This window comes from Myodes glareolus, chromosome 2 (genome assembly GCF_982192425.1).
Source record: "Myodes glareolus chromosome 2, mMyoGla1.1, whole genome shotgun sequence".
In the NCBI taxonomy this organism is placed as follows: Eukaryota; Metazoa; Chordata; class Mammalia; order Rodentia; family Cricetidae; genus Myodes; species Myodes glareolus.
In genome coordinates this window covers 129,028,677-129,045,948 of record NC_142027.1, presented here as the reverse complement: position 1 = coordinate 129,045,948, position 17,272 = coordinate 129,028,677, and the positions used below count along the sequence as shown (strand labels likewise).

The window sequence follows — 17,272 nt, the reverse complement described above, 5'->3', positions numbered from 1 at the left end:
CCGCTCTGGTGAACAGAGGGAAACCGACTAATACCCCAGGTAGGGATTGGATGCCGCACCATCTGTGAGTCACCCACGTTGTCTTTGCTCCATGTAAGAGAGCTGCTGATAAGAACAGTGATCTCCGAAGAGTTCACTCAAGCATTAAGGCAAGGACTGATAGAAGAAGCAGATTTGTGTCTGGCTTGCTTGCCTCACCCCAATGACACAGATGTGCTGCCAGGAGCTTGTCTAAGCCAGGGTCATCATCGCACTAAGGAGAGCGGACTATTTTCAGTCATCCCCCTTCCCACAGCCTTCACTCAGGTGAAGAGCTGGTACCATGAGCTGGCACCATTCTGATGGGGCTGGTAATCAAACCCAGGGCCTGATACATGTGGACCAAGCACACTATGAAGCAGCTACATGCCGGCCCTTTCAGTGCATAGTGGAAACTTACATTTTCTAATGTTCCTAAGTCAGGTTTGTGCCATGTTTCGATTTTGATGAAGAAGTCATCTTTCATATATTCATTCTGCAGAGAACACAACAAGAAAGTGATGCATCCTTCACAGTCCTTTGGGAGTCTTTCCTCGTACAGTACCCCAGTGTGTACTTTTTCAAAATCCAAATAAACTCCCCATTTTATTTAGATTTATCTTTATTTTGTGTATGAGTGTTTTGCCTACATCTATGTACATGGGCCACACATGTTGTCTGGTACCTGCCGAAGTCAGAAGAGGGAATCGGAATCCCTGGAACTTGATTTATGGATGGTTGTGAACCACCATGTGGGTGCTAGGAACCGAAACTAAGTCCTCTATAAGAGCAACCTTCTTAATGCAAGTGTTCTTAATGGTCAAGATGAATCTCCAGCCCCAGCTCCTGATTTTTGGGGCTTGTTGGGTACAGCAAATGACACTTGCATAATTCAAGCACTCCCACTTGTCAGACAGCACAAGGGCAGAGAAAAGGCAATTTTCTGAGCAATTCTGACATTCAAAGGAGTAGCAAAAGCAGAGCAGAACCAATAAGAAGCGTGAGGCAAGCCTAGGACATATGAGGTGGGAACAGCACAGGGAGGACACAGGACAGGCCATGAAGCAATGGGGGCCTAAGCAAAAAGTGAGCAGCAGCTAGGAAACATTAGGATGTAAAAACAAAGTTTAAGGAATACTGTGTGCTACTCACCGTTACAACTGAGGCAGAGAGAAGAGGCGGGCAGCAAAACAAGAAAAACTTCAATTAGATGGAGTCAAAACAGCCTGTCCCCGTATTTGTCAGGTGGACTAACATATAACATATCCCAAACATGTAACACTTAGTAGTTTATATCTTCAAAATGGTCCCAATACAAGTGACACCAAGAAATCCTCAATCTAGATTATGGAGTGCAAAGCAATATGGAAAACAATCTACCTTAATTTAAAATAATGCTAATAAGAATATCGCAAAAGCATAACATCATATATGAAAACAGTTTGGGAAATAAATCTTTAACATCTTCTTAGAGTGTTGCTGGAACACAACAAAAGACACCTCTGGGTGTACATGATCTTTATAATTTCTGTGTTTACTTGATCTTTCCAAAGCCAACAGTTAGCAGGACTTCCATATGGCTGTCATCTGGGAATGGGATATGCATAGGTCTGAGGAAGAAACCAGTGGTTCCCGTGGCCATCACCCACGCAGTAGACTACCTAAGACCCTACAGGAGGCTTTACTTGGTCTAATCCTCAAGACCAGGGCATTTAGCGTCCCTCTCCTTATAAGAGCAGAAGGGTGCAATACTGCTGGAACCAGCTTACTTGTTCTACAGTAGGGGTAAGCATTCCAGGCTTTCTCATGAAACACCAAGGAGCCCTCGGGAGCAATCATCCTTACAAATGCAGGAACTTTGCTGTAAGGAGAGAGATGTTGGGATACATTTTCAACTGTACCATCATTTTTGTTTCTATCAAAAATGTTATCACATTCTAAATCTGATGAACTATATAGCACTAACAGTTTATTTCAATCCCAAAATAATCAAGTATCAAATTAATGTTAAAAAATCATGAAGAAAGTTTAGCTATATAAAAGAAGTTACTGTGTGTGTGTGTGTCTTTTATATTTTGGTGGTACTACGTATGGACCCAGGACTTTACACATGGTAGGGAAGTACTGCACCACTAAGCTTCATCTCCACCCTTTTAAATGTGTGTGTGTGGTCCTCACCATCTACCAAGTGTGAATCAACTTCCCTGAAATCCCACAGGTGACCGAAGCTACCCAGCCCACACACTGTCACTCACATGGCCAGGCTTCCCCACAACAGAAGCATGCCATAAATGCAGGGTTATGTCTAAACAGCAGTCACCTCAGCTCTGAGAATGGAGTATCTCCATGTGTTCGAGACTAGCATGAATTAGAGTGAGACCTTGTCTCATCAAAAAAAGCCTGGTGTGGTGGCACATGTCTTCAATCCCAGCACCGAGAGACAGAGGCAGGCAGATCTCTATGAGTTTGATGCCAGCCTGGTCCACACAGTGAGTTCCAGGACATCCAGGACTATGTAGAAGACCCTGACTTGGACAAGAAAAGAATGGAAAGGAAAGAAAAATGTAAGTTCAAGAAATGGCTGTTGCTAGCTGCCTCAAATGTGCTCAGAGGAGAAGGTTAAATGCATGACTGGCATCCACAGACTTGTGAAAACCCATCAAGAACAGCACTCGAAGACAACTGATATACTCTTATAAACAGAAGACAACTGATATACTCTTATAAACAGAAAGCACTAGTCGCTAACAAGAAGAAAACTGTCTTTGCAGTTTATACAAAAATACTGATGAACTGAACATGCTTATGACAGAGACACTGCCACACAGACTATACTGAACTCTCAAACTCTACCTTCTAACCTGTCAACACTGGGCATACTGCTTGGATCTTCTAACCTGGAGTTTGTATTATCTACTCTAAAGTCACAAAAATTGAAACACAATGTCTATGATGTATCTAGAATTTTGAAAGTCCCCCAAGCCCCGAAAACTGACTGCCGAGGTTAAAGGAAGGTGCTTTCCTCATTTAAATGTCCCAGGAACACTATAAGGCAAGTACTGTTCCATTATCTCAGTTAGTTAGTAACTCAGATGTTAAATCATAGAAGCCAAACTACATCATACCCCCAACTTCAAACATTTTATATATTCTTTACATATCATAGTAAAATTCAAACTTATTTGTCTAATAAGACAGAGAACAAACTAAGCCAACTTGGGAGCCAGAAAGGACTTAAGGGTGAGCAAGTTAACAGAAGCCATTCCTAAACTCAATGCTGGAGGCTAAACAAAGCACCCCCGAGAAGCCTCACACCACCCAGAAAGCTGTGCGGCATGAAGAGAGAGAACCCAAAATGCCAGGCCCAAAGGACACGACATGGGTGGAGTACCTAGCTGGGGGAGTTTCACTATTCAGACAAATTATATCACAGGAAAAAAATATATAGTTTGAATGGTGGGGCAAGCAACAATCCTAGGGCAGACATAAAGAATTTTCCATGTGCTTTCATGCCCTTCAAAGATAACAATGAATGAAGGTCAATTCTCATTTATTCTTTTCAAACTGTAGGCTAACTCACACCAACTTCAGAAATATCAAGTCAGGATAACTAAAAAGAATGTTTTCTTAAAGTCAAAGGCAGGTTGGGGAGAAGTTATGAGACCCAAGCTCCATCCCTAAAACCTATGTAAAAAGTCAAGCACAAGTTTGTAATCTCAGCTCTGAGAAGCTAGAGAATGGAGGATTCCTGAGGCTTGCTGGTCAGACAGCATAACCTAGTAGGCAAGCTCCTGATGCATGCCTAAGAAGACAGGGTAGGGGCTGGTAAGACATCTCAGTGGTCATCAAGCCTGATGACCCGAGTTCAATCCTTAGGGAGAAAGCTGATTCCCAGTTGTCCTCTAACCTCCCCATGTGTGCCATGGCACACATGCACACACATCTCACTGCTGCCCTGAGACCTTTACACACAATGCACACTCATGAGCATGTGAATACACATGTACAAGTTCATCCACACATATACTGCACACACACAACGAACATCAAGTGTAAACCTCACACAGCTAAGAAGGAGAACCAACAGTCCTTATGCAATGTGAGGTCCAACAGAGCATAATGTAATACCTACGTGTAATTAGAATATACTTCATCTCAGAATACGGCAAATAACCTATCAATTGTTCAGTCAGTCAACTTAGAAAAAAAAGCTGGAAAACTCCCTAGAGATTACGTCAGAAACAGTTTATTCTACAAGGCCCAACAGTGGAAAAAGTTTAATACCTATAAACCAGTATAAAACCTGCTTACTCCCCAGTGTGCATACTTAAGAAGGCCAGAGGATGCTAAGTGCCCTGTCCTATGACTTCCCACTTTATTCCTTTGAAAAAGTCTCCCACCAAACCTGGAACTATACTGAATGCCAGCAAGCTCCTGTAATCCTCCCATCTCTGTCCACCACAGTGCTGGGGTTCCAGGTGTAGACAGTCACATCCAGTTTTTCTGTGAGTGCTGGGGATTTGAACTCTGATCCTTATTTCTGCACTATGACCCAACATGCCCACTTCTAATATTTTTCCATCCTAACCTTGACTGTCTCCTATCACAGTTCCAGAAGACTGCTTCTACCATTTAAGTTCCTTTTTAAAATCTCAGTTAAGAAATTTCCATTTCTGAGCTAGCTGCTCCAAACTCACTACAGGTTTGCACTTAGCATAAGAACATTCATGGGTAAGCTTCTCTTCATGACTACTAATGACTAGACCTGGGGAAATGTGTACATGAAATAAACAAAATATAATTTAAATTCAGATTTTAAATATTCATTAGTGGACATTTTTCACATTCTTAACAAGGCAACTAGAAGTTGGCTATCATTTTTCCTCTATCTCTTATCTCATCTATCTTAAATTATCTATCTTCCTCTATCACATTGATTAATGAAAATCACTTTAAAAGTTTAGAGAGCCTGAGAAAAGGAAATGACAGTAAATAAACTTATGAAATGGAGGTAGGCTTTCAAAGTTCTCTCCTCTCCTCCCCTAAGCATTCACGAGACAGTGACTGCTTCTGATGTTCTTAGCAGATCTCACCTCAAAGTACCCTGTCTAGATGTGGGCTGGCAAAGAGAAGCCCATAGATAGCATGAAGGTTTTCTCAGAAGGCACACCTCCATCACACACTTTAAGAATATTCAACCTGGGCTGGAGAGATGGCTCAGGGGTTAAGAGCATTGCCTGCTCTTCTAAAGGTCCTGAGTTCAATTCTCAGCAACCACATGGTGGCTCACAACCATCTGTAATGAGGTCTGGTGCCCTCTTCTGGCCTGCAGGCACACACGTAGACAGAATATTGTATGTATAATAAATAATAAACATTTAAAAAAAAAAAGAATATTCAACCTGGGTATCAAAGTCAACTGCAGTATTTTATTCTACTGTGTTGAAAGGAGGCTGTATTAAGATCTGATTATAATGGAATAATGGTCATAAACCCATTCGTTCCCAGGCAGGGCAGCTAAAAAACAAAAATGCTACATGTGAATGCAGGTGCCATCGGAAGTCAAAGGCATCAGATTCCCCAGAGCTAGAGCTGAAGTAACACGTGAGCTGTTTGACATGGGTGCTGAGAACTGAACTCAGAACTGTCCTCTGCAACAATACAACTAAGCAGTCTCTCAAGCTCAGGGTAGAAAACTGTCACAGAATAATAAGAAAAACAAGAGAGACTTACATGGTTTAAATGACTCTAATTGCCATGCTGGGGGGTTTGGAAACAATGAACCAACAGGGCAATCCCAAAATAGCTGTCCTTTCAGGAAAGAAAACAGAAACAATGGAAGACAAAAACCAAGAACCATACCACAGGGCAGAGCATGTTGCAGGAGAGGAAAGAGCAGGACAGCGAGGCCTGAGCTATGGCAGTTCCTAGCATGGCTACTGTAGTGACCAAAGGAAGACGATGACCAGACAGGGCAGCCAGTGAGGTATGGGCAGTCAGAGACTGGGTGGTCGGCATGCCAACAAGCTGGAGAGTGAAGTTCATTCTTTGTGTTATATGGAAGCTGTGGAAAGCTTTGAGAATGAGAACAACACAACCTGGGTCAAATTTTAAGATTACTCTGGCTCTGTGTGGGAAATTAAACCAAGTGCAGGAGTGGGCAGAATGAATGGTGAGGCAAAATCGATTCCAAATGGACAAAGACCTAGTAGTGAAGGGTGGTGTGTGCCAGTGACTTGGGATAAGTACAAACAAAACCAGTAAATTGGAACTTCATTTAAAATAATAACAATAGCATAATAATAAACTGTTGCGGCTTCAAAAGGTACTCCCTAGAAAATAAGATTAGCCCAGGGAATAGGGGAGCTCTGCAAACCACTTGTTTGATAGGCCTAACACTCAGGTGTCCTGCACAGTCAAGAGCGGCTAGGCCTGGTGTGGCAGTGCAGTCTACAGCGCTAACACTCAAGGAGGCTGAGCACGAGGATCACAAGTAGGAACCCGACCTACACAAGGAGACCAGTCAAAATACAAAACACCAAAAAACCCAAAATAATAATTGAACAGTATTTTTTTATTTCATACACAAGCAGCTATATTCAAGAAGCCAAGGAGTCTAGACTTTGGTTACTGTGGGTCAAGTGAAATACAGAATTTCACAATTTGGTAAAATAAGGTGTTGGTGGTCTAAATAAAACCTTCGATTCTACTGATATTAAGTGGGGACAGGGCACAGAACTTGATTTAACTAAAAAATTAAATGCTAAGCCTATAAACAAGGTTAGTGGGCACCACCTAAAATGTAACACAAGGCCCTTGAAGGATCCTTCCTAGGATCAAGGCCTTACTTGACGCTAAGTCATCTGTACCCTTTTGTAATGTGGTTATCTGGTGGCTTATCAGTGTGAAAGCAATGAATCTGAGAGGCCTGACCGCATCCTATAGTCTTTCTTGCTCCCTGACAGTAGCAATGGTCTGCATGGTCTCTATTGATGGCAACGTTCTGGCCATCTCTCCCACGAAGTTCCATCACTGTTGCCCTCTCTCCTGTTCTCCTTTTATGCTTCCCTGTATTTCTATCTACAGCTACCATTTTGGACAGGGGCTGAAGGGTCTGGTAAGAGTGGACACAAAGTCAAGCAGCCCTCACCATCCCGTTAGCTCCCTTCTGCTCCTTCTTAGGGAACCTGTGCTCACTGGATTCTCCAATGGGTCCTCAGGCCTGGGACTTCATATTCTGAGCAAAAGAGAAATTAAAAGTCATGGTATGTAAGTCTGTCACTTACTGACCACGGCAAGTGTGCATTCCCATGACTTCTTGGCAAAACTCATAAACTGTCCATGTCTCAGGACTTGTACACAGAAAAGGTAGAGTGACTCTAGGGCTGCCTCCAGAGATCTGGTACTACCAAGCCTCAAAGTTCTATCCTGTCCAAATATCCTGTCCAAATAAGCTTTTGAGCAATAATACCAATTGCAGTGACCATATTTATAGCTCTCCTCAACTAAGAGTTACTATTTATCGCTGGAGAGTTACCTAAATCAAATGTTTCAAAAGTGGTATTTAATAGTCTTCTTTCCCATAAAAATGCATTCACCAATATCTCAGCAGAAGTGACAAACATTCCTCACATTTTAATGACTTTCTAGAGTTTTTATCTGATTAGGTTTTAAAAACATGGAACTGTATGAATACCTAATGGCCCAGTAATAGACCTTTTCTACATAACAAGGTGCCATTTTTCTAATATCTGAACCTTTTGGTTTCAAACAAGATATTTCACATTTATTTCAAGAGGTGTTCTGGTTGGTTTTCTATCAACTTGACACAAGCTAGTCATCTGGGAATAAGAACTTTTAAGAAAAGGCCTCCACCAGATTGCCTGCCGGCAAGTCTGTAATGCAAGTGCATTTTCTTGATTAATGATTGATGAGGGCCAGTAGGGATAGATACCACCCCTGAGTAGGTAGTCCTGGGTGCTACAGGAAAGAAGACTGAGCAAGCCAGGGGGAGCAGGCTGCTAAAGTGGTATTCCTCCAGGGTCTGCTTCAGTTCCTGTCTTAACTTGCCCCTTTGTAAGCCAAATGAACCCTTTTCTCACCTAGCTATTTTTGGTCAAGGTGTTTTGCCACAGCAATGCAGCAAGCTAATGTTTTCACATTTGGAATTGTAATCTACAAAGGGTTATCACAGAACAATACAAACATGACACATTAAACCCTCCAGCGTATTCAGTGCTTTTAATAAGGAACTTTTAGTTGTTTGTAGAACTCAATTAATGGATGAATCAAAAATAGTAAAAGAGAGGCTGCAGAAATGGGTCAGTGGTTGAGAGAACTTGATAGTTTAGTTTCCAGCACACACATCTGGTGTATCACTATACCCTGCAACCCTCCTCTGACCTCCACAAACAACTCCTCTCTTGTGACACACAACACACACACAAATATAACTTTATAAAAGAAAATAATGATAAAATTTAAGCTTAATCACCTAAGTTCATCTACAACCTCAAGGTGCTTTAGGAATACAAGTAAGATTTATTTGAATGTACAGAGAAGAAAACCAAGACAAGCAGAGATGCCTGCCCAACCTTAAGAGACAGGGAGGTGGTTCACAAATGACTCAGAGCCATCTCTACTCTCAGGTATGCATTTTCTATTGTAAAAAAAAAAAATATCTGAAGGAAAAGGTATGGGTAAGATTCAAGACTCCAGCTTAAGAGGAATGCACAAGGGAACTTAAAACAAAAGTAAAAACCACAGTCACACAGACCTCTTCACCATCAGGCATCCACTCATACTCATAAAAAAAGAAATAAAAAATGGAAACTGGCAAAAATTCAAAACAGAAAAATATGGAAGACTAGTATATGGAACTTTGAAGGACGACTGAAACCATCATGGCTTTCCAGTAGATCCTTCTTTGTCCTAAAGGTACAGGCAAATAAACTATGCCACTCATACTTACTCAAGAACCTACACACCAACCCACATTAAAAAAGAAAAACAAAAACAAAAAAAAAAAAAATAAAAAAGGATGAACTAGGATCCAGAAGGATAAACCCTTAAGTATTTCAAGTGTTTCTCTTTTTAAGAGTACTGATGGCAAGGAGTGAGGATGAATTATATATTTTTACTTTATGTATATGAGTGGTTTGCCTGTATGTGTACTACACGTGTGCCTGGGACTCATGGTGCTGGATATCTTGGAGCTAAAGCAGTGGACGACTGTGAGTCATCATGTGAGATCTAGGAACCAAACCCAGGTCCGCTACAAGAGCAGCCAGTGCTCTTGACCAGTAATCTTCTCTCTCCCAGGTTGAGGATGAAGGTTGAATTTTACAGTCTGCCCTACTGTTTGAACTTTTGTTATAGACAGATGTATCTCTTTTACAATTTAGTATAAACATAAGGGGGTCCACAATAAGTTGAAGCACAACACACCGTCACCACATATTATAGCTCAGCAGGCCTACTCATAAGGAGGTTGCCAGGTAGGTACTGCAGGTCACAGGTGGAAACCCCACTTGCCTCTTCAGGTGGTAAATTTTGTGTGTGTACTGTCCCTTCTCTCCATCCTTCTCATAAGGTTCATTCTTCAAGACTTCGATTCCTTCTCCACCGCCAGTTTCATTCTTACTCGCTTCTGCAACAGAGTAAAGCTGTCCAACCTGATACTGAAATTCCAAAGAGCAGAGTTTTACTAAGTCAATAAAAGCTTTCAGAACTTTCCTATGTTAAAACTTTAATAAAGATAAGTATTCAGTGTGTGTTCTACATGAAAACAGAACTCAAATGACAATGTCGGATGGTCACATATTTCCATGGTTCACAAACAAAAGTTACTAATATTTCACTTATATAGCATTATGTATCAAGAGAATGTCAGCACTTAGTTCAACTTTTGAACCAAGAATTTGTAACCTGTGAAACATTTTTATGTTTCTTACATCTTAGACGTGTAACCTTAAGGCTGAGCAACCCGCTAGCTCTCCATTCTCAGTAATGAAGAGTATGTTGTGCGGTAGTAAAAGCCTCAAGACCTTTTAGCACAGCTCTGGGTCTCTTTTATGACCAAAGACACATGTGCCAATTTGGACCTTGCACCACTGAAAAGATACAGTATTGGGTATCCCAGGTCAGAACTTTTCAACAAAATTCTCCAATAAGCACAAACAGTCTAGAAATATAAGCACGTAAGCATTAGCATGAAAGGCTGGGTAGTGCTCAGTCATTCCTACTGCATAGTAAACCAGGGATCTCAGTGGTAGGGCAGTTCCCATGAGTCAGCAGTATTGAACTGTGTACTAACAGTCACCATAAGGGGTAAAACCGAGGCTCTTATGTGCTCATTTGTTCCAGGGACTAAACCATGGGACTAATGCCAATCTCTTCAAATTTGATTAAGACAGCTTAAAGCAGTATTTTTCTCCTTTATAAGCTTATTTTCAAAGTAAAAACACAAAATTTTACCTCTAGAACTCATAATTCAAAGCTAAAATTATACTTGAGAGAATAAAAGGATCATTAAAGTTCAGGAAATACTCCCATCTGATGCTCACAGGGATGCAATTTTGTGCTGGCTAGCTTAATAGCCCTACCCCCACACAGCATTCATTACTCAATTTGACTTGGAAGGGTCTGAAAGGCTGGAACTAAAGAAATTTCTCAGTGTTCCCTAAGACTCTGTCTAGACTGATCTGGGCATGGTGGGACACACCTTTAGTCCCATTACTCAGGAAGCAGAGGCAGGTAGATCTCTGTGAGTTTGGGGCCAGCCTGGGTCACAGAGTTCCAGGACAGCCAGGGCTGCTACAGAGAGAAACCTTGTCTCAAAAAACCAAAACCAACCAACAAAAGAATCTGGACTGCAGGGGAAGCTGTTCCCTCTGTTTTCTGACATGTTGCCTTGGTTAGTCTAATGCCAATGTCGTAATTCTTAAGTCCTTCACAACCTACTTTCAATACGTCAGATTTCAAAACAGGATTAAAATGTCTTTAAAACAGAGGACAAATTTGGTCTAACAAAAATCCATGAAGAAACAAAATGATTGGAATCCCCAAAAGACTAATGAATTGGTAACTTAAAGCATGCTACTAGGTTTTCTCATTGGTGTTGTTTGAAAAATAACGCAGGGTCAGGTATGGTGGCCCACACCTTTAATTCCAACACTCAGGAGATATAGTGAGCTCTAGGACAGGCAGGGCTACACAGTGAAACCCTGTCTCGAAAATCCAAAAAAGAGTAACTCAGACTCAGGGAAGGGGGCATGCTTGTTAAATCTGAGTATAATAAAAAGCTGAAAAAAATCTGAGCTGACAATATCAAGACTCCAGATTTCAACAAGTTGTTTCAATCAGCTACCCTCCCAGCCCCAATAAACCCTACAAAATAAATGTCAAGTTCCACCTCTGAGTTCAATTAATCAATTGTACAAACAAAGAGCAGGTTTGTGATGTGATGAAACTCCAGTCCTATTCAGTCACCACACAGCTGTACTCAGGACCACACAAAACCCACTTCTTTTCTCAGTTCTGCTTTTGCCTGTCCTTCTGTTACCTGTCACTTCTTAGCTTATCAGTCTGCTCTGCCAAACATCCAACTCTCTGCTTTGGGTCTACTGTCAGCTGAGGAACTAATATGTACACGTTCAGAAGGGCCCTGGGAGTTGAGCTAGGCTACACCTGCCAATTCCTCAGACTCCTGTACTGCGGGATGTGGGTTTTCCGTTAATGCCCAAGACCATAATCCCGATGTCAGCTGATGGCAAGATCATACCTAGAATACCTTTTCAGTGCAGAGCAACAACTACGGTGCATGTAGCAGTGAAGCCAGCTGTGTAAAGTCATAAGGTCACAAATTAGCATAAATGGATACACTGGAAATGTTTAACTCTAACCTGCTAAAGTAGAACAGAGGTCTTAGGGGTGGTGAGGTTGGCAGGCAGAGGTACTACCAGAAAAGCTCAAGTGTTACCACAGGAGAAGGCTCAACTCACACGTGTTACAGAAAAGCAAGTTCTGCGGAAAGACAAACGTCCAGTAGTAAAGGAGGCCACCTCTTCTCTCAGCGGCAAGCTCTCTCACATAGGAAATACTTAAATTGAGACAGGAACCTCATTTTTCTGGGATAGTGTTGAAAGAATTTCTACATTGGTTAAACTATTTTCTACCGATCCTTCCAAATGAGACAATATAACAGAAATTTATTTACAGTTATCTGTAATATGACTCATTTTGTCACAAAAACTGGAAAGCGAAAGAAAATGAAGGCAGAGAATAAAACTCATTGGTAGACTGCTTGCCTAGTATGTCTGAGGCCCTGGGTCCAGATGCCAGGACTGAACCAAAAGAGAAGGCAAAAGCAAATGCATATTACAAGAAAAGCATAGACCAGCAGAGCAGTAAACCACACCAATGGGATGTGCAGAACCAAAAACAACTTACCTCTTGAACAGAACACGGCAAAACCACACGACTAAAAAGAAAAAGAAAAGTATATTACATTACATATTGATATGGCTTTAAAACACACATCTCTAGACTCAATGTAACCTCAGTAATTTTTTCTTTTCTTTTCTTTCTTTCTTTCTTTCTTTTTTTTTTTGAGATGGGCTTTCTCTATGTATCCCTGCTGTCCTAGAACTTACTCTGAAGCCCAGGCTGGCCTCAAATGCAGACAGAGATCCACCTGCCTCTGCCTCCTCAGTGATAGGATTAAAAGTGTTTGCCACCACTGCCTAGCTTGGAATTTTAAATTTAGTGACACAGTGGACAAGAATGCCATTTATAGGAGAGGGTGTTTGCAAGCCTAGGACCCTAAGGGTCTCAATTACAAGTCTAAGACTGCCATTGTTGAACCCAGAGGGCTACCCGCTTCACTGCCATAGGATCTGAGATGCAGAAGTTTGATTCTTGTGCAGGCTGAGCAAGTATGAGCAAGGTCCATCATCTGCAGACTCTCTGGTCAGGTCACTCACCACACATGTGCTATCTCTGGTACACACGTACATTTTTAAAGGTTTATTTTTAATGTGTATGATAGAGCACCCACAAAAACCAGCAGATGGCACTGCAGGTACAAGAGGTCACAAGACACTCAACATGGGTCTTCTGTGACAGCAGTCAGTGCTCTTAGCCACAGAGCTCTCTCTAATCCTATGTATATTTTATTTTTGATATTTCTCTCAGAATACAAACATGCCTTGAAGTCCACAAATGACTGTTTCTAGAAAAGTCCCTCCATAATCTAATTACTCAAGTTTACTGAGACAAAAGTGAAGGGCTTTGGAACAAGCAAAAATGTCTGTAAAGGAGACAGCCTCACACCTTACAAATCCCATACCCCTCCCAAGGCAAGGCCAGTGGAAGGTGGATCTGTGTTTGATACTGTCCTATTCGGGCTAGTGGATATCACAAAGGTTATCTTTAGAGTTCCATTTACTATAACGTAGTACAAGACGACGACTCAAAAGTCTACAACTACGTTGTGTTTTATCACAACGTTTACCAGTTTTTACCTCCAGATTTTTGACAAGGAAATCCCTTATTTCTACAAAACAGGTTTATTGTTATTTCCTCCCCCTAGTACAGGTCACTGTCACCCTGTGTAACAGTGATCTAAAAACCATGGACACCCAACACTCAGAAAAGCCCCAAACTTCTATTTCTCATGGGAAACAAACAAGCTGTTAAGTCCCTCCATTAAACCCTGCCCCTACAGTGCACAATAACTTGATGCCTCATTCCACAGGACATAAATCAAAGAAAGGCAAGTGAGAAAGAGAAGTTGAGATACCTTTTTCAGGGTCTGTAACATAGGGTAAAGAATTTATTAAGTTCATTAATGAAGCAATAGAAATGCTAGAGGATTTTCCCAAGACATAGCTATGACTGATCTCAAAAGACCATCTGTAGGTGGCTAGGAATATGAAGAATAAAGCAAAGAAGTCTTCTGAGAAGCTTTTCAAGAATTATTATTAGTATATTAAAGGACTGAACAAAGTTGTAGGATTGTAGAAAGGAAGAGATGGAAGAAAGGAAGTCTTCACCAAAGTTACAAAACAAAGAATCACAGCTGGGTAATTTTAACACTTACTAGCAGAAGATGCCCATTTATGTTTAACAACTCTCAGAGAAATCTCTTTCATGAAACAAAAGTGGCTATGACTTTTAGAATGATAAATCAAATTCACAAACTTCTCTAAAGATCCTCATCAAAGTGTTTTTTCCAAAGAGAACCAGCAACAAACACTTTAAAACCAAGATTTACACTAATGGCAACTTCGTCTATTGCTGGATAACTGCAGGGGCCAGTCTACCCTGAGAGTCATCTCCTGTCTTATCTTGTTTGAGAACAGGGTCTTACTACGCAGCCCTTGCTGCCCTGGAACTCACAAAGATCATCTCTCTCGGTGCTGGTATTAAAGGCATGCATGGCCCTGGAAGCTATTTTTAATTCTTTGATTCTTATTTTAAAAAGATGTTTTAAGATGACAAACATCTATGATAGTATTTTACTTTACCAACATTTTCATAGGAACCACCTACTCATTGTCTGTGTACCAACTAAATGGAGTTGACTACAGAAAATTCACTTCATTTAATGGTACTGAGTACTTACACTGTGTTGAACATAGAACACATTAACAGGAAACAGTCTTTATCTTAAAAGCCTAGATGGAGGAAAAAAAAAAAACCTAGGGGAGACCACCATAAAAACTAAACATCAAAAACTTTAACATAGGATGCTTTCAGAAAAATAATCAGATGTTGGATAAATATCAGCATTTATTAACTCAGTGCATTTAAATGTTCACAAAGTAAAAGTCTGCAAAAGACAGGGCTGGAGAAATGGCTCAGAGGTATTGCTCTTGCAGAGGATCTGAGTTCATTTCCCAGCATCTACATTAGACAACTCATAGCCAGTTCCAACTGGATCCAATGTATCTGGCCTCCATGGGCATCCATACTCAGTTGTGCGTGTACAACTGACACACACTGTCCTGTTTGTCTCATAGTCTCCTGTCTTAATATCTGCAACCAGAATAATAAATGAGGTGATGCTTGCAAGATACATTGTTAAAATCACTTGGAAGAAAGTTTTCATACAAGCTCAAAGTTCAGTACTATGAATATGCTTTAAATGCAAATCTTTGTTCCATGCAGAATGTCAAAGTAAGCCTTTTTCAGGTTCCTGTCACTAACAAAAAGCAGTGATTGTTCAGACCAGATATGGTTCATCAGGCAAATGCACTTAACTCCATACGACCTGAATTCCAGCCACAGGACCCTAATGGGGGCAGAGAGCTGACTCCTTCAAGTCGTCTTCTGACCTTCGAAAGCAGGCTGTGGCTCCTGCCTGTACACACGTACGCACGCACAAATGTAATCTGTCATCAATTCATGAACAAATGTTTGCTGAGGGGCTGGAGAAATAGCTCAGTGGCTAAGAGGCCTTGCTGTTCTTTCAGAGGATCTGAGTTCAGTTTCCAGCACCCACATGGTGGCTCATTACTCTCTTCAATGCCCTCTTCTTCCCTTCAAGAGCACTGCACGATGTGGTGCACATGCACACATGCAGGCAAACATTCATGCACATAAAGATAAATCTTAAAAAAAAACAAAACAAACCCACCAAATGTTTGTTAACCATCTTAACGACTTTCTAAGAGCTGGATATCAGAGTGAGTATAGTGTGCACCGTAGAGAGAACATGAAGACAAACAACATAAACTGCCCGAAGGTGGTGAGCTACTAATTTGAGGAAAAACAGAAAAGAAAACAGACTGCCCCTGAGTTAAGCCTATATGCAGAGCAACAAAAGACTAATAAGGGGATCTTGCAATGCTGGGATGGGCAAGAGAAAATGTAGATGAGTAGAAAATAGAATCTGGGCAGTGTTAAGTAGAGGCACTGCGTTAGTGATTTTTTTGTTTGTTTAAACAAAGTTGACATTAATACAGATAAGCTGCCTACACAGCGAAATTAGGGCCTTTTTAAAAAAGAATTTGAAATGAAAGGGGAGGGGAGAGAAGAGCAACAACAAAATGGGTCATATTGAAATCCCTAATTGCACAAGGAACACTGATTCAGGTGACAGCTGAACATTCCCTGCCACCACAGTTTCCTGTAATGTTCACGGCTCTAAGAAGCGGGAAGCCACAACTTTTAAACAAAATCATGGGACCAGTCCGATGCACCTGGGGATATCTTCGTTTGCCACACCATGTGTTTAACGCCGCATCTAGCCTGGTGAAGTAGGTGGGGCCAGTGTCGCCTCATCTTAGAGGTGCGGGGCCAGAGATCGATGGTAGGGAGATGTGCTAGGGATCAGGTCCACTGAGTCTGCCGGCGTTCTGGCATAAACTTTCGGGCGACCCCTCTACGGGCACTCCCGGCTCCCACGGAAGCTCCGGCCGCGCCGCTGAGCCAGGCGCGGACTATTGAGGGCGGCGTCTCCGCACAGGGCCTCGGGGCTCCAGTAAGGGGTTCGTGGCGTCCCAGGGGTGCCCCCCACACTGAGCCAACCGACCATCCTCAGCTCGCGTCCCGGACCCTCACTCTAGCCCACCGACCCACTCACAATTCCTTAATCAGCACCATCTTCCGGGAACCCCCTCACAGTTGCCGCCACCACCGCCGCCGCCGCCGCCGCCACCGCCACCGCCACCGCCGGGCCTCTCAGCACGCATGCGCAACCTGGCCTCCCAATGGTCTGAGCTCCGGTCGCGCATGCGCATCTGCACCCTTCCGCCGCAGGCCATTGCGTCAGAGCGCTTGGGGGCTAACTCCGCCTAGTCCGCGCCCCACCCTCGGCGCACGAGGCCTCCACTGCGGCTGCGCGGCCCGTTGGCGCGCACGTGCGGTGTGGGCCGCGCTTGCGTAGACTCGGCGAGCGCTGGGGCTGCGTGCTGTCAGACGTTCCCCCAGGCCGCTGCATGGCAGTTTTCGAGTGAGTTCTTCAGTCGGGGGTCCCAGACGGCGTTGTGCTGTGGCTGGCTTTGCATCTCCTCACTGCTTCCAGAGGAAGTTCTCCTCTGTCAGACACTTCGCTTCCATCGTGCACTTTAGAGACTTCACACAGGCGTGGAAGCCGATGACGCCAGGTTTTGGAGCCTCAAATTTAGCAGGACCGTGTTCTAGAAACCTAGACCAGTGTTTTAACCCGGATGTGTTGGTCCCTTGTGCTTTAAAAAGTGTGTGGTTGCTTTGCCTGCTTTTATGTCTGCTTCATGTGCGTGTCTGATGC

The 17,272-nt window shown here is 42.5% G+C and overlaps 1 protein-coding gene across 1 annotated transcript in view; it reads right to left on the bottom strand.

Moving 5' to 3' along the window:
• Positions 1–16,695, bottom strand: part of Pitpnb (phosphatidylinositol transfer protein beta) — a 52,641-nt gene extending 35,946 nt beyond the window's left edge. Inside the window, exons 1-6 of the mRNA XM_048450732.3 lie at positions 16,607–16,695; positions 12,469–12,499; positions 9,553–9,698; positions 1,788–1,879; positions 1,171–1,178; positions 440–514 (exon numbers count right to left, since the gene is read on the bottom strand). Coding sequence (XP_048306689.1) covers positions 440–514; positions 1,171–1,178; positions 1,788–1,879; positions 9,553–9,698; positions 12,469–12,499; positions 16,607–16,626 — 372 coding nt within the window. The 5' untranslated portion in view covers positions 16,627–16,695. The remainder of the gene's footprint in view (positions 1–439; positions 515–1,170; positions 1,179–1,787; positions 1,880–9,552; positions 9,699–12,468; positions 12,500–16,606) is intronic.
• Positions 16,696–17,272: the final 577 nt, after the last annotated feature.